General features: G+C 45.8%; 1 protein-coding gene across 1 annotated transcript; it reads right to left on the bottom strand.

The window, feature by feature from the left end:
* Positions 1 to 1,249: 1,249 nt before the first annotated feature.
* On the bottom strand, positions 1,250 to 20,458 carry QDPR (quinoid dihydropteridine reductase). The gene is made up of 7 exons (XM_059165021.1): positions 20,299 to 20,458; positions 18,029 to 18,121; positions 13,081 to 13,177; positions 9,733 to 9,873; positions 5,730 to 5,838; positions 4,224 to 4,307; positions 1,250 to 1,940 (listed from the first exon to the last, which is right to left on the bottom strand). The coding sequence occupies exons 1-7, from the start codon at positions 20,395 to 20,397 to the stop codon at positions 1,835 to 1,837; spliced, it is 729 nt and encodes a 242-aa protein (XP_059021004.1). The 5' UTR covers positions 20,398 to 20,458; the 3' UTR covers positions 1,250 to 1,834.
* Positions 20,459 to 22,909: the final 2,451 nt, after the last annotated feature.

Here is a 22,909-nt window from a genome sequence, read left to right as displayed (position 1 = left end):
CATGGAAATTCCAGAGACAGGCAAAATGAGCTACATAAGTCATCCCGAACTAAGGAGCAGGGGGTAGCGGTCTGGGTTTTCTAAGGGAAAACATGTGATTCACAGGCAATAGAACAGCAGATGTTTGGTAATTCGATGTTTGCCCTGTCATACAGATGGGTCATTCAGATAAAACTTCTCTGCTAACAACCCTTATTCAGGGAAAGATGCCCACTTTAGATTCTTCTCTGTAGTTAAGGGAGGGGCCCAAGTTTCTCTTGAGCTCATGGGGTCTTAACCTGCCTTCAGCTCAAAATATGCATCAGGCCCAAATGGCCCATTTGGGGTGGCTTGCCCTTGGTCCCCACAAAGTACAGCATCAAGGGTCCAAAAAGTCCCCTCAAATAGTTAAATGCAGAACTGCCAAATGGCCCAGCAACCCCACTCTACCCAAAAGAACTAAAAACAGGTCCCCCTATCAATGCTCCCAGCAGCACCAGTCACATCAGCCAAGAGGCAGAAACCATCCACGAATGTATCCACTCAGGAGGGGATAAATTAATTGCAGTCTATACAGACAAAGAAATACTGTTAGCCACAGAAAGGAACGAGGTACGGACACCTGCTCCTTCGTGGGTGAGCCTGGAAAATAGGCAGAGCAAGAAGCCCGGCACCAAAGGCTGCACGTTACTGGACTCCACTCACATGACAAATCCAGAACAGGCCACTTCACAGACCGGAAGCGGATTCGTGGTTGCCAGGGCCTGGAGGCACACATGGGGAACGAGGAGCAACCGATCAGTGGGGATGGGGTTTCACTTGGGTGATGAGTATACTCTGGACCTAGACAGTGGTGGTGGTTAAAAAGCACTGTGAACACACTAAATGCTACTGAATTTTCCGCTTTAAAATGCTTAATTTTGTTATTTGAATTTTACCTCAATAGAAATCTTTTTAAAAGAATCAAAAAAGCAGGCACCAGGGTGGCTCAGTCAGTTCAGAGTCTGCCTTCGGCTCGGGTCAGGATCCCAGGGTCCTGGGATCGAGCTCCACGTGGGGCTCCCTGCTCAGGGGGTAGCCTCCTTCTTCCTCTCCCTCTGCCTACCGCTCCCCCTACTTGTGCTCTCGCTTGCTCCCTGACAAATAAATAAATAAAATCTTTAAGAAAGAACGAACTTATCTTGGGCTTTGAGTCCTCCCCTTCACCCTGACGGCTGTAGGTTCATCTGTATCTGTATTTAAGACGCGGCTGATGAAAGAAGACGACACAATAAATGAAGTGCATTTATTAGCAAGATAAACTCCGAATGAACACAAGTAGTTCTGCTGCACTTTTGGCAACTGTACAGGAAAAAGGTATCTGAACAGAATCCACGGGATTTTAGTTACACCACAAAAGGAGTTGTAAGGCAGTTAAATTTGAGGCTCCAACAACAATATCCATGACATAAATTTCACATTCAAAAATAACTCAGGCCCCCAAAACATCTCCTGTATCAACAAACCTCTGAACTGGGCAGGCGGGTCAACAGCCACCATCAGGGACAGAGATCGGAGTCTCAAATGCAATTCAAGATGACCCAGATACAAGAAGGGCCCACTCAACACCTCCTAAAACTCGCATCGCTGACCCAGACAGACGTGCCATCTGCGGGCCTCCACCCTCATGTATCTTTTTTATTTCCCATAAACATTTTACATTGTCCGGGGAGGAAAAATGCACATTGGGAAAGAGGAAAAACAGGACTCGCTATCTCGGACCACAAACAGGATTAGAGAAAACACAGGGCTGGACACAGCCACGCTGAGACAGACGACTCATCTGGCAGGTCCCGAGGAGGCACTGAGATGAAGCTTAAAAATACGCCGGGGTAAGCTCTGTCTTTCCCTCTGTGGTTACCACCTGGATCAGGCTCCCTGAGCTCGGCCGGTTTTTCCCTGTGATCCAGTCATGGAAGGTTCTAGAACACAGAAGATCAGCTTTACATTTTCAAAGCAAAAATCTGAACACATGCTTCTATTCCCACCCGTGGCTTGGAGGGAGAGGAGAGGAGCAGCAGCCGTGGAAAAAGCCACAGAGACACCCACCCAGGCCCCCCGTGATCTCAATATTCATTCGAATTTCCAAGTGGCAGGATTCAGCGAGATTTTAACTTAAGTACATTTGTATTCTTCTTCATTGTTGGAATCCTTTATAACCCAGCACTGTGATTTTAAGTGACTAAAAAGAAACCTTAACTCGTTAATTCTAAGAGATAAGAGATATATTTTACTCTATTACTCTCCTAGAAATTTAAAAGAAAAGAAATTCATTTTTTTATTTTTTAAGAAAACAAAAATGGAACACCCACAGTAATGGGCAAAGATACCAAAAAACAGACTATTAAAATACAATATATTAAAAGCAGGAATGGGGGGGGATTAACACTCTGTGTGGAGGGAGGGAACCCTGCTTGGGAAGACCTCTAAGAAGATAGAAATTAAAAAGGACACAGCACATTCACGAGGTATAACAAGTAGCTGATAATTTTTCGAACATTTACATTGATTGCATGGTCCCTTGGACAATTTGCCAGCTAGGACTCTGCACCTTCATTAACTGGGAAGCACTCAGGAGGTCCTGGGATATTCTTCAGTGCCGATCAGTAACCTGACCAGAGCTGACATTCAATGTCAAGTCATTCGAGGGCCCACTCTTGACAGCTGAAGAAGCCGAGAGCCGTTATTACATGAGCCGAAAGACCAAAGCACGGCTGAAACTCCCTGACATAACATCCATGACCCTTCTCTGGGGCCAGGCAAGGCTTAGGGAAGTCTGTGAAGGAGACTGGTTTTGAGGCTGGATGTGTCAGCACATGTGTGCTACTTACACATGTATCAAACTGTCTTATTTCATCTTCCTCATTAGTCTGCCGTAGAAGAGGGAGAACACCAAGCTCCAGACATTCAAGGCACATTTCATGCCACTTTGCCAAGTGAGTTTTCAAATCCCACAAATGGTATCGTGATTTCTGGGACAAAGGAGGGCTATCCCCGCCACCTCTGTGGACCTACGGCTTGGCTCTAATTCACACACATGACCCCAGATGTTGCATCTAGAACCTAGGTCATGGATGTCGTTGGGAAGTGTTGGCTTTTAAAAAAGAAGCTTAAATGCAAAACCCAATTCAAACTCTGGGAGGCAGAAAGAACTGTGGGCCCCATTAAGACCACCGGCTCAGCAGCTCAGCAGCCACACCCTTCGGCTCAAATCTCAGCTCTGCTACCTGATCTTAGGCATGCTCCTTACTCCCCAGCCCCCAGGGCTCCAAGTCCTCAAACCTTAAATAAAGATGAGAGCACTTCCGCCACTGACTTGCTATGAACATTAAATAAGAGAATAGTTAAGGGTTTAAAATGGTGCTTGGCACATAAAAAGGACTACTTAAAACTAGTCCCAAACATCAGATAAAAGTCCCTGGTATCTCTCAATTTAATGAAAAAGAGAACCTCAGGCCAGAAGCACGTCCCAAACCTGGCCCATACCGATGCCAGGCGGGGGATGGTCAGCCCCAGCTCGGTGAAGGCAGGGACTGCTCCTTATCCATCTCCCTGCCCAGGGCCCAGCACAGCATCTGGCCCACAGTGGGTGCTCAGGGAGTACGTCTTACCACACGGAGGGCTTTGGGGAACTGAGATCTAGACACACACAACAGGGTGAGAAAACTCACTCTTTCTCTGTGATCTTCAAATGCCACCCAAATTCACAAAGGGCTGAATGGGATTTGGGGAACATAGGACACCTTCTGTAGGTCTGTGTCTCAGAGCTAATGCAGACACAGGAGCCCTGATGTGCCCTAGATCAGCATCTTACCCCCAGACTGCTGCTCCCCTAAGCAGAGATGACAATGTTAACAGAAGTAGAGGTTTACGGAACACCTACTGCATGCATCAGACATCGTGACAAGCCAAGCATTCCCACATGTAATACCCCTCACAGTTATGAAGGACTCCATTATACAGATGGGGAAACTGAGGCCTGGAGCAGTGAGACAATGCGCTCAGGCCGGTCAGCTCGAGATTCAGAGGTCAGCACTATCAAGCCCCCTCTAAGATTCACACAGATGTGTGACACACCCTCGGGGGCCTGGTGACCTCACAGAGCCGTGTGTTAGCTAAGAGAACATAGCTTGTCCTCCAGTCTATAAAAGGTGGACAACTGAGGCAGGCAGGTGCCCATATTATGACACCATGTCAGTACTCACTCAACTAGGAACTCCAAGGGCGTCCAGGAACTGAAGTCGGCCTCAGGCATGGATTTCCTGTTCATTGGGGTATCCAGGGTCACCCTGCAGGGCACAGACACGGGGCTGTTGTGTGTACCTGCTGGCTCTCCAAATTATAGCCACCCCATCCTCCTCGGCTGGGAACATGCACGATGAGCCTCTGGCACCAGGGGTGGCCACAGGGTGGCCACACTTACACAGAAAGGTCCCATGAGGACAGTCAGAGGGAAGCCAGGGAGCCCTCCACACTTATAGACATCATGTCCAAACCTAACTCAGGGTGGTGCTTCATGACTCACCTTCCAGGCAGACAGGAACAAAACGAAAAAGTCTTTTTTAAAACACAGTCCTGTCATTTCTTAAGTATCGTCTTTATGAAATAAACTGTTTTGCTGCTTTTATCTTTACTCCATGTCCTAAAACGTAGCAGACTCATCTCTCAGGATTTTTTAAGGGTACTAAAAATAGTATTCCCTTAAGTATGGGAAAAAAGTCTCATCCTTCGTTTTTGTGGCTGTTTTCTATAAAACCTCGAGATTTTCAACAAGAGAATACAGAATGCAGATAGGTATGACTCTCCCAAGAACACTCAGACCTCAGGAATCATTCAAAACAGCTAAGTAAGGGAGGGCGCCTGGGTGGCTCAGTTGGTTAAGCAACTGTCTTTGGCTCAGGTCATGATCCTAGAGTCCCGCATCAGGCTCCCAGCTCAGCGGGGAGTCTGCTTCTTCCTCTGTCCTTCTCGTCTCTCATACTCTCTCTTATTCTCTCTCTCCCTCCCTCAAATAAATAAATAAATAAATAAATAAATAAATAAATAAATGCTTAAAAAAAAAACCAAAAAACAGCTGGGGAACAGGTCACAGATTCACAGCAGCTCACAAGTGAAAGGGAACCAGAAATCCCAGGACCCTCTCAATTCCAATGTCCGCTTTTGAGAACTGCAGGCAAGAGGCAAGCCAGTTGGTGCTGGAATCCTTCCAGCAGGAAGGAACTCTACCTCCAAAGCAGCTGCCTTGCCTTGGGACGGCTGACGAGGGACCCTCTTCCTGGTCACCAACAGGAGTATCTCCCAGTTTCCCACATTCTCCCTCAGACCCCAGCCCCTACCACACACAAACACACCCACACAAACACTAAATACAATCTCTCTTCCACTGACCTTCTTAACTTAAAAGAACTGTACCTATCAAAATAAAATGTGTAGGCTACGTTTAATAAGGAGGAACAGAGGGACAGATAGAGGGAAGGAAAAAAAACCCAGAAAGAACAAAGGCAAGACAGACCAACCCACCCCTCAGCCAATCAGTCACTCTGGATAGCCCGGGGACTAGCCCAACATCTGAAGAAGCATCTTCAGGGCCTCTGGCAAATTCCAGAAGCCAAGACAACAGCACACATGAATTCCCGGTGGAAAGCTACTCAAATGTTAACTCTTGGCAGTGGGGCAGAGGTGGGTAGGGACCGGGAAGCCCCACCACTTACGGGAGCACGGCGACTGCTGCAGAGCCAGAAGGCATGCCGCTGTTCTTCCCGGCGAGGCTCTGGCACAACTGGTGTACAGCGCCCTTGGCCATGCCGTAGCCGATCATCCCTGGGGAAGGGGGAGAAAACAGTTCAGTGACCAGTGGCCACCACGAATGTGTCCAGAGACCATAGCGCCAGTCTTGGAGGAAGAGAAGGATGGACACCTGTAGAGAGAAAGGGAAAGGGACATAATATTCAAGTGTTCCTGTTACTCACCCCACAGTTCACATTTATCATAAAAACCATGAGGTCGATCTTATTTTTACTGCTGATCAAACCGAGGTGCGGACAGGGTGCGAAACGTGCCCAGGCTCACACACAGACTTGCATCGAGGTTAGAGGCCAGGCAAGAGCTGCGTCTAAACCCTCAGATCAATACGTGCTCAAGGGTGAGATGGAGCAGTCATCTGGAGAGCAGGCTGCCCAAGTTCAAGTCCCAGCTCCTCTACTCACCACTGAAGAAATCACAGGCAAGTTTTCAAAACCTTTCTAATCCTGTTACCCCATCTGGAAAATGGAGACAAAGGACCTGACTGTGGGTTCAGCCCAAGACAGGTGCTCAATAAACGTTTCCTGTCAAAGTGACAGCAGTAGTGTGCCCCACTCACTGTTTATAAGGAATAGCAATTGAACAATTCTCACGTTTTAAGGATACACACACAATCTATTAATCTTCCTTTCCTCCCGCCGGGTCGGTGAAGAATGTTTGCTGAATGAAGCCAGCCATGCGTTTCACTAGGTCCGGTTTCCGTCTGTCCCACAGACAGGTGGCAAGAACCCGGTCTCTCTCCCCACCGGATCCAGGTGAAGATTCTCTCTAACCAACAACAACCAAGCAAGTAAACACTTCTCCTCCTTCAAAAAACCACTATTTCTTCTGGAGATCAGCAGCCTTCTCAGAAACACCCAGCAAGCATGCTGTTCAAGGTATTAACAGATGAGAAGGCATCAAAAATCCAGGGGAGGTGCGGACCACAGCCCAGCTAAGGAACCAATCACTACACTCTCCAACAGCAACCCTGAATTGCAAAAGAGGGTCAAGGTCTCAAAGCGCTACTGGGAAGCACAAGAAGATTTCGCCATCTCTGGCTTCTCTGTCTCATCTGGGGAAGGAAACCAACAGTGATATAAAGATCTAACACACTCTGCGTGATTAAAATTAACCAGCACATGAATCTTACGCACGCAGCCCCAGACCCCAGCAGACATGCAGGGCCCCCTCCTCATTCCATTCAAACAACACGATGAAGAAAGAAACAAGCAACCAGCAACAAGCTACCAGGGACCCTTATGACTTAATTCCACAGGATTCCACACAATGTAGGTTAAGGGGATCATTTGCAAGATGCATTCACGGGGAAGATAAACACTTTCCTCCCAATTATTAAAATGATCAGTGTACTCCCTAAAGACTGATTTCCAAACGCAGCATAGGTCCCTAGGTGGTAAACAAGTAATCACCTTCCTTCTAATCATTTATCCACCAGGAGATGCTACAGATATAAGCCTGGACACTGAAGGGTGAGGTTTTTTGAGTACTTTTCCAAGAGAAAACTCTCCAATTTTGAACAACCTTTCCTTTTTTTTTTTTTTTTTAAGTTTTATTTATTTATCTATTTCAGAGAGAGAGAGAGCACAAGCAGAGGGAATGGCAGAAGGAGAGGGAGAAGCAGGCTCCCCACTGAGCAGGGAGCCTGATGTGGGGCTCGATCCCAGGACCGCAGCACCACGACCCAAGCCGAAGGCAGCCACCCAACCCACTGGGCCACCCAGCCACCCTTTGAACAACCTTTCTTAAAAAAACAAAAACAAAAATCTTTCTTGTGCTTGAAGGACCACTAAGCCTATTCGTCAGTTACTTTTGAATTATACACAGATTTCCCCAGATTACTCTGGGATCTGAATCAAAGTTAAAAGACCTCATGACTCAAATACATTTAACAACATCTAACTAAGAACTTAAACATGAACAAGCTTATTAATACATGAAGCAGAAATAGCTGGGCTTTTAATATCAGTCTGGAATAAATAATAATGAAAGTTCACACTGACCACTGACTCTATAATTTAATCTTTCTAAGCCATTTACATCCATTAAGATATTTACAAGTCTCAACTACCACACAGAGGTGGTACAATTATTTATCCCCATTTTACAGATGACTAAACTGAGGCTCAGATAAGCTAAATAACTTGCCAAATATTGCACAGTAAGCGACCAAACCACAACAGAAAACCAATCAGTGTGGTTCCAAAACAATGCAGTCTTAGCCAATATCCAAAACTATAAATAAAAAAGGTATTTAAAAGCCAAAATAAAGGAAAAGACTGTTGTTCTTTAGAAAAATCAGTCTTTTGGTCATAGGGTTTTCTTTTTTAAATGGCAAGCTATTTACTCATTTCTCTACTCACTTTCTAGTGCCTCTGTTCTATGTCACCTTTAATAAAAATCAGATCTCAACCAAACTAACACCTAACATTTACAGAGCTATAATTACTGCAAGAGCCATGGGTGTGTAAGATCACAGGCTCCAAGACATCTAATATGAAAATGAATGCCAAGAAATTGTTAATTTGTAAGAGCCTTACACTTCAGTGACTTACATTAAAATTGAAAAAGGTGCTCGAGGTCTCTACCACTTACTAAAAAGCACCTCCTCCCCAAAAAACCTCCCTTCCTTTTTTTAAGAGAAGAGCTTACTTAGGTAGCAGAGGGAGACACTTTCTGCCTCTCTGTGCTGTTCCCCTACCCCACTTAAACTTCATTAGCCAAAGGGAGAGTTATGGATTGACTTGTACCCCCAAAATTCGTATGTTGGAATCCTAACCTGTGGTACCTCAGAACGTGACTGTATTTGGAAACAAGGTCTTTAAAGGGGTCATGAAGTTACAGTGAAACCTTTGGGCCCTCAAGTAATGTGACTGATGTCCTTACAAGAAGAGGGGATCAGGACAGACACACAAAGGTTAAGACCACAAGAGGACACAGGGAGCAGTCGCCATCTGAAAGCCAAGGAGAGAGGCCTCAGAAGACACCTAGCCTGCCAATACCTCCGTCTCAGGCTTTCCAGCCCCAGAAACTGTAAGAAAATAAGTTTCTCTGTTTAACCCCTGAGGCCACAGTCCATTGTCACAGCAGCCCCAGGAAATGAAGAGGAAGTAAAAATGCCAAGGAAAAATGCCAACATCACATCTATGTGATGCAGGAGAAAAGATACACAATTTAGAAAGGATCCAGGGTTTTGGTTCAAAGTAAATCTGCAGTTCACTGATGCCATCATGACCATCACTTCACTGAACTTCCAGTCTGCCTGCCTGCCTGTTAAAGGCAAGGGAAGAACCACCCCCCTCAGGATTCAGTGAGAATATACACAAGAGGACAGGAGCAGCTGTAAGAGGGCTGGGCCCGCGCTGGGCACTGGATACGCGTCCATGCCTCCAATGCCTCATGGCTACACATCGGTGTGGCATTACTGCCACTTACGATGAGAGAAACTACAGCAGAATTTGGTCAAAGACATCAAAGAATCTGTTCAAAGCCCCTGGGCTCTGGCGGAGAAACCACTGCTGGCTTCTCTTACCCTACAACCTCCGTTTCCAGAGGCTGAGCTGCTTCCCAGGGACACACAGACACTCTGCCGTGAGGATAAAATGTGTTTATTAACTGATCAGTATCTAGCTCAGCACCACACCTTGAAGGGTAGATCTCTGACATGGGAAGCCAGTGGGAATGCCAGATTCCAGGACTCTGTCCCCACATCAACATGAAGACAATGCACCTAGAAGGGTCAGAAGCCCTCCCCCTAAAAAGATCCAGGCCTCAAGGAAGCCAACTCCACCCAGCTGTAAAGCATCTTGCAGGGTGAGAGGCTCCCAGGTCCCTGACCTCAGGGACGCACCCAGCAGCACAGGAGGGAAGGGGGAGTGCTCCCTTTTCACAGACTGGGAAATGAAGGCTTACCAGGAGTCCCATCCAGAGCAGCCTTGGCACCAGCCAAGGTCAGGAGGCCTCCTTCCTTGAGGTGCTTGGTGGCCAGGTGGCTGGAGATGGTCGACGTCCACATGCTCTGCTTCCACATCAGGTCACAGTTCTTAAAGAGAGCTGAGTGGAGAAAGAAAAACATGTGAGCTCGGCATCTGCAGGGAAGACAGTGGAAGGTGAGCTCCACTTCACGAGGCGTCACGAGGCCCCAACAGCCACTCCTCCCCTCCCAGTCCCCAGCGACAAGGTCCAGTCCAAACGGCACAGGACCTGTAGTCAGAGACTCGGGTTCGAAGCCAGACCACAGGATTACCTGAGTCTCAGCTTCCTCACATGTTAAGTAATACATCGGACTGGCTCTAACTAAAAAATTGTTCTTCTTTATAAAGGGCAAGAGACTCAGAGTAAGAACCTGTACGTCTAAGTCAGGTTCTACCTGGAATAAAAATCTGAGGGACTAGTACTGCATGGACATAAAGAGGGATTTTATAGAGCTACATTTTTTATGGCTGAAAGTTTAATGCCAGCTTTAAAGATTCTTTGAAAGAGAGCTGATAAAACAACCACTTCACGCTTATTTTCACCCTCTGGCCTTGCCTGAGATGTGGTGGGGAATAAGTGCTAATGTACATCCTGTCACCCACCAGGCAAGACAGAAAGAAGCCACAGGCCAGAGAGAAAAGGCCTGATACAGGAGGACGGGTCATCAGGCGGAGATAACCTGGGCACTGCATTGCCCAGCTACAAAGGACTAGACCAAAAAAAAAAAGTCATCAATTCTTGTTTCCAAAACACACAAAAGGCTATGAGGGTGTTTTGCCAATCTGATCACCCCACAAAATAACAATTTTGCATGTAATTGATTTCACAGAGAAATCAATTCCTTTTTTACAGAGCTTTGACTGATACACATAGAAGGAATGACAGAATTTAAAAACCACTGACTCAGGCAGAGATTATCAATGGAGGCTTAATACCACTAGGTTTGGGGAATTTGAGACCCTCAAGGGGCTTAGAAATAGGACATTCACACACAATGCCCACATAGCATCCCACAATCACTAACTACCAGCAGGAAAACGTTACCTTCCCAATGGCAATCTTTCGCTACCACCTTAACCGAGCACCCAACGGACATCACTGTAGGTGGCAACATGATCTGACCTCGTTAAGTATCCCAACGTGATGTCACATGAAGCACACATCACTCAGGAGGAACACTCACCTCCAAAATACTTAATCTGGATCTAAGTAAGTCTCTTGATCTAAATTCTAGTTCACAGGAAATACCATGGACAAGGAACAAGGAACGTGACACCTTAGAGAAATGGACAAATTCAATATGCAGGACAGTCTATGAGAAAAATGCTCTGAACACACCAAGTCTATCGTAGGGAAAAAAAAAAAAATTCTAGATTAAGGGACTAAAAACAACAAAATGCAATGCACAAACCCTGACTAGAATATTTAGGTGGGGGAAAAAAAATGATACAAAGTCTGGAATAAATTAAGGAATCTGAATAATCTGAATACAGCCTGAGTATTAGTAATCTTAATAGAATTATTATTAACTTTCTTAGGGAGGTCCATGGTACTATGAGAATGTAGGAGAATGGGTTTACTCCCTAAAGATGCATGCCAAAGAGTGGCACAATGTCAACGTACTTTCAAATGGTTAACAAAAAAATACACACACACAACACACACACACCAGAAAGCAAGAGAGCAGGAGTCCAGCAAATGTTAATTACTGAATCTAGATACGTACACAAATCATAACAAGGAAGAAAAATAAGTAAATAAATATATTTTGAGGTTTTTTTAAACATTTTATTTATTTGACAGAGATCACAAGTAGGCAGAGAGGCAGCCAGAGAGAGAGAGGAGGAAGCAGGCTCCCTGCTGAGCAGAGAGCCTGATGTGGGGCTCAATCACAGGACCTTGGGATCATGACCTGAGTGGAAAGCAGAAGCTTTAACCCACTGAGCCACCCAAGTGCCCCAGTAAATACGTTTTTAAAAATGTTTCAGTGTCAGGCAACCATAAAAATCTCATTAATATTTTATTATTTCCAGATGTTTATATTTTCAACTACAATATATTTTCAACTAAAATATATATACATATTAAATTTAACTCCTACACTTATACATAAGTAAGGGCACAGTGCATTCAACTTTTTTTTTTTTAATTTATTTGACCGAAAGAGATCCTAAGTAGGCAGAGAGAGAGGGGGAAGCAGGCTCCCTGCTGAGCAGAGAGCCCAATGTAGGCCTCGATCCCAGGATCCTGAGATCATGACCTGAGCTAAAGGCAGAGGCTTAACCTACTGAGTCACCCAGGCGCCCCACTTCTTGCAACTTCTGTTCTTTCAACTTCTCTGTATGCTTGAAAATTTCCATAGTAAGTTGAAGAATATATTCAGCTTTCTTTCTTTCTTTCTTTCTTTCTTTCTTTCTTTCTTTCTTTATTTTAATTTTTAATTTTTTATTTTTTATAAACATATATTTTTATCCCCAGGGGTACAGGTCTGTGAATCTCAGCTTTATTTTTTTAAGTAACCTTTTTTTTTTTTTTTTTTTTTTTTTAAAGATTTTATTTATTTATTTGTCAGAGAGAGAGTGAGTGAGAGCGAGCACAGGTAGACAGAGTGGAAGGAAGAGTCAGAGGGAGAAGCAGGCTCCCTGTGGAGCAAGGAGCCCGATGTGGGACTCGATCCCAGGACGCTGGGATCATGACCTGAGCCGAAGGCAGCTGCTTAACCAACTGAGCCACCCAGGCGTCCCATTAAGTAACCTTTTTTAATTTATTTATTTGAGAGTGAGAGAAATCGAGAGACAGAGCACCCACGGAGGGGGAGGGGCAGGGAAAGGGAGGAGCAGACTCTCTGCTGAGCAGGTACCCTGGGATCACGAAGGGAGCCTAAGGCAGGCAGGCGCCCAACCGACTGAGCCATCTAGGTACCTCTATACTCAGCTTTAATACACACACAGTTTTGAGTCTGACTTTCAGAAGAATCTCTCCATTTCTCACATATCCTCCAGTTCCCAGTAAGAGGTCCTGAAAGATTAGGGTGGACACAATACTGATTTCTTTCTGCTTCTATTCTAAACTTCAAACTCAGCGTCCCTTTTCCCTAACCCCCTTTTATGGGAAGTTTTTCCTTTATCTGTCACATGGGAGGTTAATCCCTACCTTTCAGAGCTATTGCAAAGCTTCTGGAAGAAATACAGAAAACATCTGGCCCGGCACATGGGATGGACCCAATCCGTGCCAGCTGGACAAAGAGCAGAGTGGAATGAATGATTAATGCAGAAAAGGACTCACACTTGGATTTAGCATTGCCTCCAGCCCAGCCTCCAGCCACACAAAGGATCGCGTCCACCTTCTCCTCACCCAAGAGCTTTCCGACCTCAGCAGTCACCTTAAATGAAAGGGACAAAAAAGTGCATAAACTGTCAGGTAATCCTAAACAGGCTAACATCTTCATGGACACCTCCGTTTATTTTTCACTTTGTTTCAAAGCCAGTTAACAGCACCTGGCAATGAACACTTTGAAAGATTGGATGCACCACCAATCTACAGTAAGCATTTGGATAAGGAAACCCAACGACACTTCAGTGTGATTTTTATAAAGCAATCTAGAGTCTTCTCTGCAACATCCTGAAAGGCTGGGACCTAAGCATGCCTCGAATAAAACAATGGGAGTAAAGTTAGGAGACAGCTTTAAAATTTAAAGAATTCACCGAGAGCTTCACTGCCCACAACTAACCTTCTGGTATATTTCTTTCCAGACTTTCTTCACGCATCACAGAAACACTATCTGAGATAATCAATTCTTCTCTCCCCTCCATACAAAAATCCCCATAAGTGCAACTCCAAATCAAAACGCCAGTGAAAAATTATATTTTTTAAAAAGAGCAATAAAAAATATCTATACTTCAATTAAAAAAAATAAAAAGTCAATCGCAAAATGTTGGTCAATACCAGGTACATGGTGTTCATTTGATCTCTCTACTTCTGTTTGAAATTTTTGAAGTGTTGAAAATATATACATGTCCTTTTGTTACAATTTATCAGAACAAAAATCTGGCAAGACAGGCAATTCTGGCCATCAATCACACGGCCCTTTCGCACTTCTAGAACGGCTAAGATGACCTGACCCAAGTGGCAAGTGTTACCAGTGGCAACATTTCAGTCCCCCACCTCTTTCCCCATCAATTTTTTTTTTCTCTTTTAAGCAGAGAGAGAGAGAGAGAGAGAGATGGAGGAGGAAGCAGGCTCCCTGCCTAGCAGACAGCCCGATGCAGAACTCGATTCCAGGACCCTGAGATCATGACCTGAGCTGAAGGCAGAGACTTAACCCACTGAGCCACCCAGGCAGCCCTCCCCATCAGTTTCTAAGGACTACAATCACTGCCTCCAAGAGAAGGGTTGGGCAATGGAAACCAATCTTTCTTCTCCCTACACCCCATACCTGCATCTTTCCTCTTAAGAAATTCCTGAATTTCCCTTGGTCTCTATTCATGAGTGTCTCACCTAATCCTGCCTTACGTTTGTTGACCTTCCTCCTGTTAATGCTGGTTGCCAGGCTGCCCCAGCCTCTCATTCTTTTTTTTTTTTTTTTAAGATTTTATCCATTTATTTGACAGAGATCACAAGTAGGCAGAGAGGCAGGCAGAGAGAGAGGAGGAAGCAGGCTCCCCGACAGGCAGAGAGCCCGATGTGGGGCTCGATCCCAGGACCCTGGGATCATGACCTGAGCTGAAAGCAGAGGCTTCAACCCACTGAGGCACCCAGGTGCCCCCCGGCCTCTCATTCTTAAACCAAGTCCTGTTACCAAGAGCCCAGATCCCAGCTGCCAGACGCTGGATATCTTCCAATATCCATATGTACACACAGCCCTGTGCATGTTCTACTCTTCAGGGAAGTATGTAGCCCACAGAAACAATGCACCTGTTTGACTTATTTTTACATTTGTGCATTTTAAAATTCCTCCCCCTTCAATTTTACTCTCTGCCCAACAGTTTTCCAAAGACAATGCCTTTTAGGTGCCTGGGTGGCTCAGTCGGTTAAGCCTCCGACTCTTGATTTCCGCTCAAGTCATGATCTCAGGGTTGTGAGATCAAGCCCCATGTGAGATTCTCCCTCTCCCTCTGTCCTCTCTCCCCACCAAAAAAAAGGAAAAAGAAAAAAAAGATTTAATGCCTTTCTCACATCTTATCTCCTCACTGTCTCTAGTGAATTTCCTGCCTCGGGGGTCAATTTTACTCATATTAGGATTGAATTTCCTCTTCTGAAGCCTTAAAAACAAAAACTGGATGTCATGTCGTTTTTCCAGAAATTCTTAACTAAGTGAGTGAGTGGGGGTTAGGGAGGGTTAAAGGTTTTAAAGTCTGAACTTGTAATAACTAAGGCATTGCTCCATCTTTCTCTTTAAAATGCATTGGGTGCCTGGGTGGCTTAGTGGGTTAAAGCCTCTTCCTTCAGCGACTCAGGTCATAGTTCCAGTTTCCTGGGCTCTGCTCAGCGGAAGCATGCCTCCCCCTCTCCCTCTGCCTGCCTCTCTGCCTACTTGTGATCTCTGTCAAATAAATAAATAAAATCTTTTAAAAAAATAAAAAATTTTTAAAAATAAAATAAATAAAATAAAATGCACTTTCAAGTCTCAGATAGGGTCAATTTCAAAAACGCACATGACCTCAAAAACCTGTAATTAACAGGAAGAGACAAGACAATGAACACAGACAGAAGAGCTGCTGATACCCAAGCCCAGGTGCTTCCTTGTATTTACTTTCTCTCTCATTACTTGGTTCACATGGAGCTCTGCTGTGAGAGGCGGCTTAGCATGGAGTCAAGAGTGCAGATATCAAACCCCCACTGCATAGGTTCAAATCCCAACTCTGCCACCTCCTGCCTGTTTGACCTTGAGCAAATGCCAGAGACATTCTCTGCTTCAAATTCCCCATTTTGAAAAGAGAGATCAATCAGAAACTTTGTTCTGGGAGTGTAACAGAAATTAAGCAAGTTAAAATGAATCAAGCACTTAGACCAGAGCCTGACATGTAACATTGCCTAGCTGGGTTTTATTATTAAGCCCATTAAGGCCAACGGGTAATCACCGGGTTCAGCAAACATTAGGATCATGTCAAGAAAAGTAAGAACAACAAAAATCTATATTCTGGAATAAGTCAGCTGGCTTTTTGCATCCTAACCTCTGTCAAACGGATGCTGTAGAAAGAGCAAATGAGCAAGACAGTATGCTCAGTTTGGATTATTGTTTTTCATTTTTTAGACTTACACATGCATACATTTGGAGAAATGGATTGGAAGGAAATACTACAAAACATTAACTACATAGTGGGGCTAAACCCCCCCCTTCTTTTTGCTTTACTTAATTTTCTATATCATACATGAATAATTTTTTTTTAAGATCTTATTTTTTTAAGATCTTATTTATTTATTTGACAGAATAGAGAGCAGAAGCAGAGGGGGTGAAAGACAGAGGGAGAGGGAGAAGCAGGCTCCCTGCTCAGACCCTGATGTGGGACTCAATCCCAGGACCGCGAGATCATGACTTGAGTAGAAATTAAGGGTCAGATGCTCCACCAATGAAGCCCCGATAAGTCTCTTATTAGAAAATCCATGCTCTGGGGTGCCCGGGTGGCTTGGTGGGTTAAAGCCTCTGCCTTCGGCTCAGGTCATGATCTCAGGGTCCTGGGATCGAGCACTGAATCAGGCTCTCTGTGCAGCAGGGAGTCTGCCTCCTCCTCTCTCTCTCTGCCTCCCCTCTCTGCCTACTTGTGATCTCTGTCTGTCAAACAACCAAAATCTTTTTTAAAAAATCAAAGAAAAGAAAATCCATGCTCCTTATCCACCACCAGCCAGCCTGTTCGCCATGTCACTTCAGTGTCTGAAACTCGGTCTCCCAAGCTCCAAAATGGGTCTATCCCCACCTGCCCACCTGCTTCACAGAGTGCTCACAGAAGTATGGCACACCACACAAAGAACGATGTGGAGATCTCCTTGGGAATGTGGGCTATAGCCCCAGCGTGAGAACCACAGACAGCACAGTCCCCCGAACAGCTTGTGGGAACAGCTCTTCAGGAAAGACTGGACCACTGAGGGGCTTCTCTGATATTTACACCAAGATGGCCATCAACTTGTCAACAGTGTTGCTTCCAGGCAGTGGCAGGATCATAGGGAGAAACGGGTATTTCACATATTTGTTTGACTTCTGGTTTTCAATAAGCTATCAGTTTATAATTAAAAATAACCTCTTTTGTTAGTATTCATGCTTTGAACTGGGGGGCTCCACTTTTTAGAATGCATCCTAAGTAAGCAGAGATGGAGAGAAAGATGTTCACCACAGGATTCTTGATAATGTAGAAAAGAAAAACTACAAAACTTTTACATGTGCAGGAAGTGGAAACTAAGGAAATTAAAAATCACATGCCAACAGAGTTGGTTTTTTTTTAAGATTTTTTATTTATTTATTTGACAGAGATTACAAGTAGGCAGAGAGTCGGGCGGGGCGGGGGCAGAAGCAGGCTCCCTGCTGAGCAGAGATGTGGGGCTCGATCCCAGAACCCTGAGATTATGACCTGAGCCAAAGGCAGTGGCTTAATCCACTGAGCCAGCCAGGCACCACCAGAGAGTTTTTTAAAAGTGATCTGAAGTATTTAAATTAGGTGTTATGTCAAAAAAAAAAAAAAAAAAAAGCTCACCATGAAATATAAAATACAAGATTATCTCAACTTATGAAACTAAAAACATATAGTATGCATAGGAAAGACAAGAAAACGGGCCAAGTGACGCCTGCCTGGGTGGCTCAGTCGGTTAAGCCGTTGCCTTCAGCTCAGGTCATGATTCCAGGGTCCTGGGATCCAGTTCCGCATCGGGATCCTTGCTTGGTGAGGAGCCTGCTTCTCTCTCTGCCTCTGCCTGCCACTCTGCCTGCTTGTGCACTCCCTCTCTGACAAATGAATAAATAAAATCTTAAATAAAAAAAAAAAAAAAGAAAGAAAGAAAATGGGCCAAAACGTGAATAGTGAGGTAACCAGAAATGGGTTATGAGTAATTTATCTTCTTTGCATTTTTTTGTTTTATTTTTACTTTTTCGAAATTTCCCTCAATGAGCTCAAATGGCTTTCGTAAGTAGAGGATACCAGTTGAAAAAAAAGAACATGTCACCGGTGGAAACCACTCCCCTCTCCCCCTCCATGGTCCCCCTACCACAGTGCTTGCAAACATGGGGGTCCTTTTCTGGAATTACCTGGTCAGCCTGCTCTGTAAACGAGTCTGTCATTTTAACCACAACACTGGCACTGGCTTCTTCATTCTCCACCACATCGATGCTGGCAACCCACTAGCAAGAAGAGAAAACAGCTTTGGTCAAGAGACAGTAAGCTATAATTCCATTAAAGAGCCACACCCAGAAATGGGGGCAATGGAGACAGGTAAGAGGCTTAAAAAGAAAACCCACTGGAGAAAGGATCTCACTCCTGACCTCTCGCCATCCTTAGAGGGACATCTGGCTTCAGTCAGCCTACCCATTACCAAGCCCCAGCCCAGCCCAGCCCATCGGCCTCCAAACACCTCACCTTCCTCCTCCCCTCTCACCTCTGAAGCCAAACCATCTACCTCCAGAGACCCCCTACACCAGGGGTCTGCATAAATCTTCGCCTATAAAGGCCCAAACATTTTGCTGGTCATACAGTCTGTGTCGAAAGGCTCAGATCTGCTATTTAAACCCCAGAGCAGCCACAGACAATCTAGATAAACCAACAAGCGTGGCTACGTTCCGGTAAAACTTCAGGCTCTGAAACTCCAGAAACGTGAATTTCATGTAATTTTCACATGTGACAAAACCGTATTCTTTTCATTTTTCTCCCCCCACCAACCATTTAAAAATGTGAAAACAATCTTAGATCACGAGGTGTACAAAACCAGATGGCAGGCCAGATCCAGCCCTTGGAGGGCTAGAGTTTTCGGACCCCTGTCCTCAAGCACAGAGGAATGGCTTTGGGTCCTCATCCCACAAACCAGTGCCTTTCTCCTGCCTGTTAATTGTTAACAATTAACAGGGTTAGTGTGAAAATTAACTGAGAGAGCTCCTGGCATGGGTGACACCCAGTTCCTTCTCAGAAAGTTCCAGAGACCCAAGGTTTGCAGGCCCCACAGATAAGTATCTCTACCACAAGCTTTGAAGAACACAGCATTCATTCAACACTCACTACTTCTATGTCACCAGCCACAGGGGATACAGACACAAAGAAAAGGTTGTATCCCAGCCCCTCCCTCCCAGGGCTCCTAGAAATGAAGAGTGAAGAGATAGGGTAGGGGAGACAGAGTGAGAGGTCAATCAGCTTGCCAGATGGTGCCAAGTGCCCCCAACCAGCGGAACCCACAAGCCTCCCCTCTTGAATACACAGTTACTAACAGAATCCACTATATTCAAGTCTGGGGAAGAGTAAATGAAATTAAGAGTATGTAGGAACACAGTGCCTCGCCCGCGGCCAGCACTCCTTACCTGTTCCCACGCTCACCTCCGCAGACCTTGGAAGACGCCTCCAACAGTCTTCCCAAGATCAGAGTAGAAGCCGGTGGTGCATTTAGAATCCTTTCTAAATCCTATACGAGGTTCTGAACCAGAAGGAAACTCTCTCCCTCGCTCCTGCGCACCCTGACCCAGGCTCCTGCGGCTACTAACTAAACCCTCCAGAGGAAACTCCCCAGAGCTCCAGGACATTTTGTGCAAGTGACAGCTGCAGCAAGAAGACAGAAGGCGAACCTCCACCAGGAATGCGCTGAGCCCGGCCTCGCGGCTGGGGTCAGGGTCTCTGACCACAGGTCAGTTCCACTCCTACTTGCCCCCTGCAGAGAGCATTATCCGATTACGCAAAGTAGTTGAAATCTTTTCAAAACGAAGAAGCCACCAGCATTTGCAGCGCGAGCCTTCAAAATATCGCGTCCAAGGCTGGCTAAATGATCGGGTTAATTACAATAATACTAATAGCTAACCTTTCAACAGCTCTTACCACGAGTCAGGTACTTTAAAACCACACCAATGATCTCCTTCAATCCGCACAACCCCCTAAGAGACAGCTACTAACAACATCCCCATTTTACAGATGGGGAAATTGAGATTCGAGGGCGTTAAGCAGTAAGTTCACGATTTTAGAGGTAGTAACCCGTGCCAGGCAAATTCCAGAGCGTCCTTCTCACCGTCTCTCCCTGCACCCTCAAACCCGCTCCTCTTCATTCTCCTCTGGAATGCTCTCCGGAGCCCTCCCCGACTTGCAGGGCCCGGCGGAGACCGAGCGAGCGGCCCGACCCCCACCTCCTTGCAGAGCAAAGGCCGGCACCCGGGGCGTGAGCACGCACTCGTAGTCAGGAACAGCAGACCTGTGCAAGCACGTGCAAGCGCTCCTGTTTTGGGGGCGCGCAGGGGCTCCGGCTTCGGGGCTGCACGGGCAGGGCCCTCTGCTCCCTAGTCAGCCGCATTCCCGCCCGCTACCGCCGCCGGAGACCCGGCCGAATTACCCAGTTGCGGGCCCGGAACGCCTGCACGCATCTTGACCCCAGCGCGCCCCTGCCGCCGTACACCAGCACCCGGCGCGCCTCGCCCGCTGCCGCCGCCATCCTGCTACTCCCGCCCGGCTCCCGAAGCTCAGAATGCCCCGAGCCCGAACGCTGCGCCGGGGATCGCCCAGCCCCGCCCCGGCCCGCCCACCGACCCCACCAAGAGGGACCGCGTGGCCGCCAACCCCGCGCGGGGCCCGCTGCTGCCGCCTAGCGCGTGGTCACGCTGGGCGGGTACCGACGCCCTGCAGGTGCGCCAGCAAAGCCCCGCGGCCCGCCGGCCTCTAGGTGCCGGGCACCAGCGGCGTGCAGGGCGCAGGGCTAAGGGTGGGGAGGGTGGAGAGCAGGTGTGCGCTCACGATGTTGAGAGTCCACGGGGGACACAAACAAAACCACGTATATATTTTACCTTTAAGTAAGAGTGCAGGCAATAATAATAATAATTTTAATTAATTAATTAATTAATTAATTAATGGTGCAGGCTCTGAAGCTCGACGGCCTGGCTTCCCTGTTTAATAGCTGAGTGCCCCTAAGCAACTTGCTTAACTGCTCTGTGCCTCGGTCCGCTCTCAGTAAAATGAGAATACTAATGGTCTGTCCTCCTAGAGTTCTGGAAAGGATTTTTTAAAATAATACTAGAATACTGGGGCGCCTGGGTGGCTCAGTGGGTTAAAGCCTCTGCCTTCGGCTCAGGTCATGATCCCAGGATCCTGGGATTGAGCCCCACATCGGGCTCTTTGCTCAAGAAGGGAGCCTGCTTCCCCCTCTCTCTGCCTACTTGTGATCTCTGTCTATCAAATAAATAAATAAAATCTAAAAAAAAAAACAAAAAAACTAGAATACTTAGAGTAGTGTGTGGCCAGTAGTAGGAGCTCAATAAATGCCCATTGACATTATTAATATAATTACTTTTGCCACTCCTTCTGTTACTATCACTGCACGTCTTAGAGATTGTGAGTTTACAAGAAAGAAAATGCCAGGCTCTGTTAGTGGGGCCAGTTGGTACTATTTGGTGGGGCGTCACTGTGGACCTTTAACATTCCTGTCAAATGGGGACTTACATATGGTCACAGAGGTCCAAGGACCCATTATTAGACTCACATCTTTAACTGTGTCTCTAGCAGACCAAGGCCTGTTGTACCATAAGTAATCATATTTTTTTAGAACTCTTGTAATAATTCTCATGGGTTGTTTTTTTTTTTTTTTTCTGTTTTAAAAGCATTAATTTGGGGCGTCTGGGTGGCTCAGTGGGTTAAGCCTCTGCCTCGGCTCAGGTCATGATCCCAGGGTCCTGGAATCGATCCCCGCATCGGGTTCTCTGCTCAGCAGGGAGCTTGCTTCCTCCTCTCTCTCTGCCTGCCTCTCTGCCTACTTCTGGTCTCTGTCTGTTGGGTAAGTAGATAGAGTCTTAAGAAAAATAAATAAATAAATAAAAGCATTAATTTGTGAAGTGTTAAACATTTAAAATATAGTATACTACAATTTTTGTATCACTGTTTTGGCAATATTATGCAAGTTTGTATCACCCTCCACCCTTACGCAGTGTGTCGTGCATATAGCAGACATACAGATGTTTGCTCAGTACCCTTGTGCCAGATAAGGCACGCAAAAATACCTTCTTTGAGAACAGGATGCCAACCTCAATACCATTTATTATCAGAAGCGTCATTACCAAGAACAGAATTACTAGAAGACTAGATGAGGAGGTTAACACCACTTTTTTGATGTCCTCTGTATACCGTAATCTGAATGTGCTATTTCATTTTACTTTGTACAACAATCCCATGACAGATTAGGAAACTGAGGCACCAGAGCCTCAAGGACTTGCCTAGAGGAGTAGGAATTTGAACTCAGGTCGTCAGTAGAGTTATACGTAACGATAGTTCCATTCAGCATCTCAAGGGCTTATTGGGAATCATTTGTTTCCCATATTTTTCTAAAATAATCATTCTAAAAATAATTGCTTAATCCCTAAAACACCAATAGTTGACATAGGCCCATCATCGGAGGGAGAAATATGATGCCAAGGTATTGCACAGGTCCAAAGCATGCTTAACATTACTATAAGAATAATAAACATTATTGGTCATTTATTAATATGTCAACTCCTCTTCTCAGCCTTTTGTATGTCTTTATTACCAGAAAAACATTTGCTATTTCAAGGTCATTGTGATGAAGATGACCTGCTATATTTCAAAGACCTGAACTCCAGCCCCAGCCCTGACATCCAGTTTTCTCATGAGAGGGATCATCAGGATAGAACATCCCTCGTCCCTCGCCTGCCACGAAGGCTTGTTGCAGCATTGTGGGGACCGGGGCGGGGGAGACAACAAGCATCTAGTAAAAGCCTTCTGTATGAGGAAAAGTTCTACACAAGCTTCAGAGACACTCTTGTTTTATTTTCATTATGGAGAGACCACAGAAGTAAACCCCACTATAAGGAAGGAAACTAATGTTTCCATTCCCATGTCCCTCTGGCTCCTCATTGCATTCCAAGTGAGGTTTCTGGAACTCCTATCCATTAACAATGCAAACTCCTGAACCCCCCTCTAGACCTCGGTGACCAAATAAA

Source organism: Mustela lutreola, chromosome 1 (genome assembly GCF_030435805.1).
Source record: "Mustela lutreola isolate mMusLut2 chromosome 1, mMusLut2.pri, whole genome shotgun sequence".
Classification (NCBI taxonomy): Eukaryota; Metazoa; Chordata; class Mammalia; order Carnivora; family Mustelidae; genus Mustela; species Mustela lutreola.
This window is presented reverse-complemented; position numbering and strand designations above follow the sequence as displayed.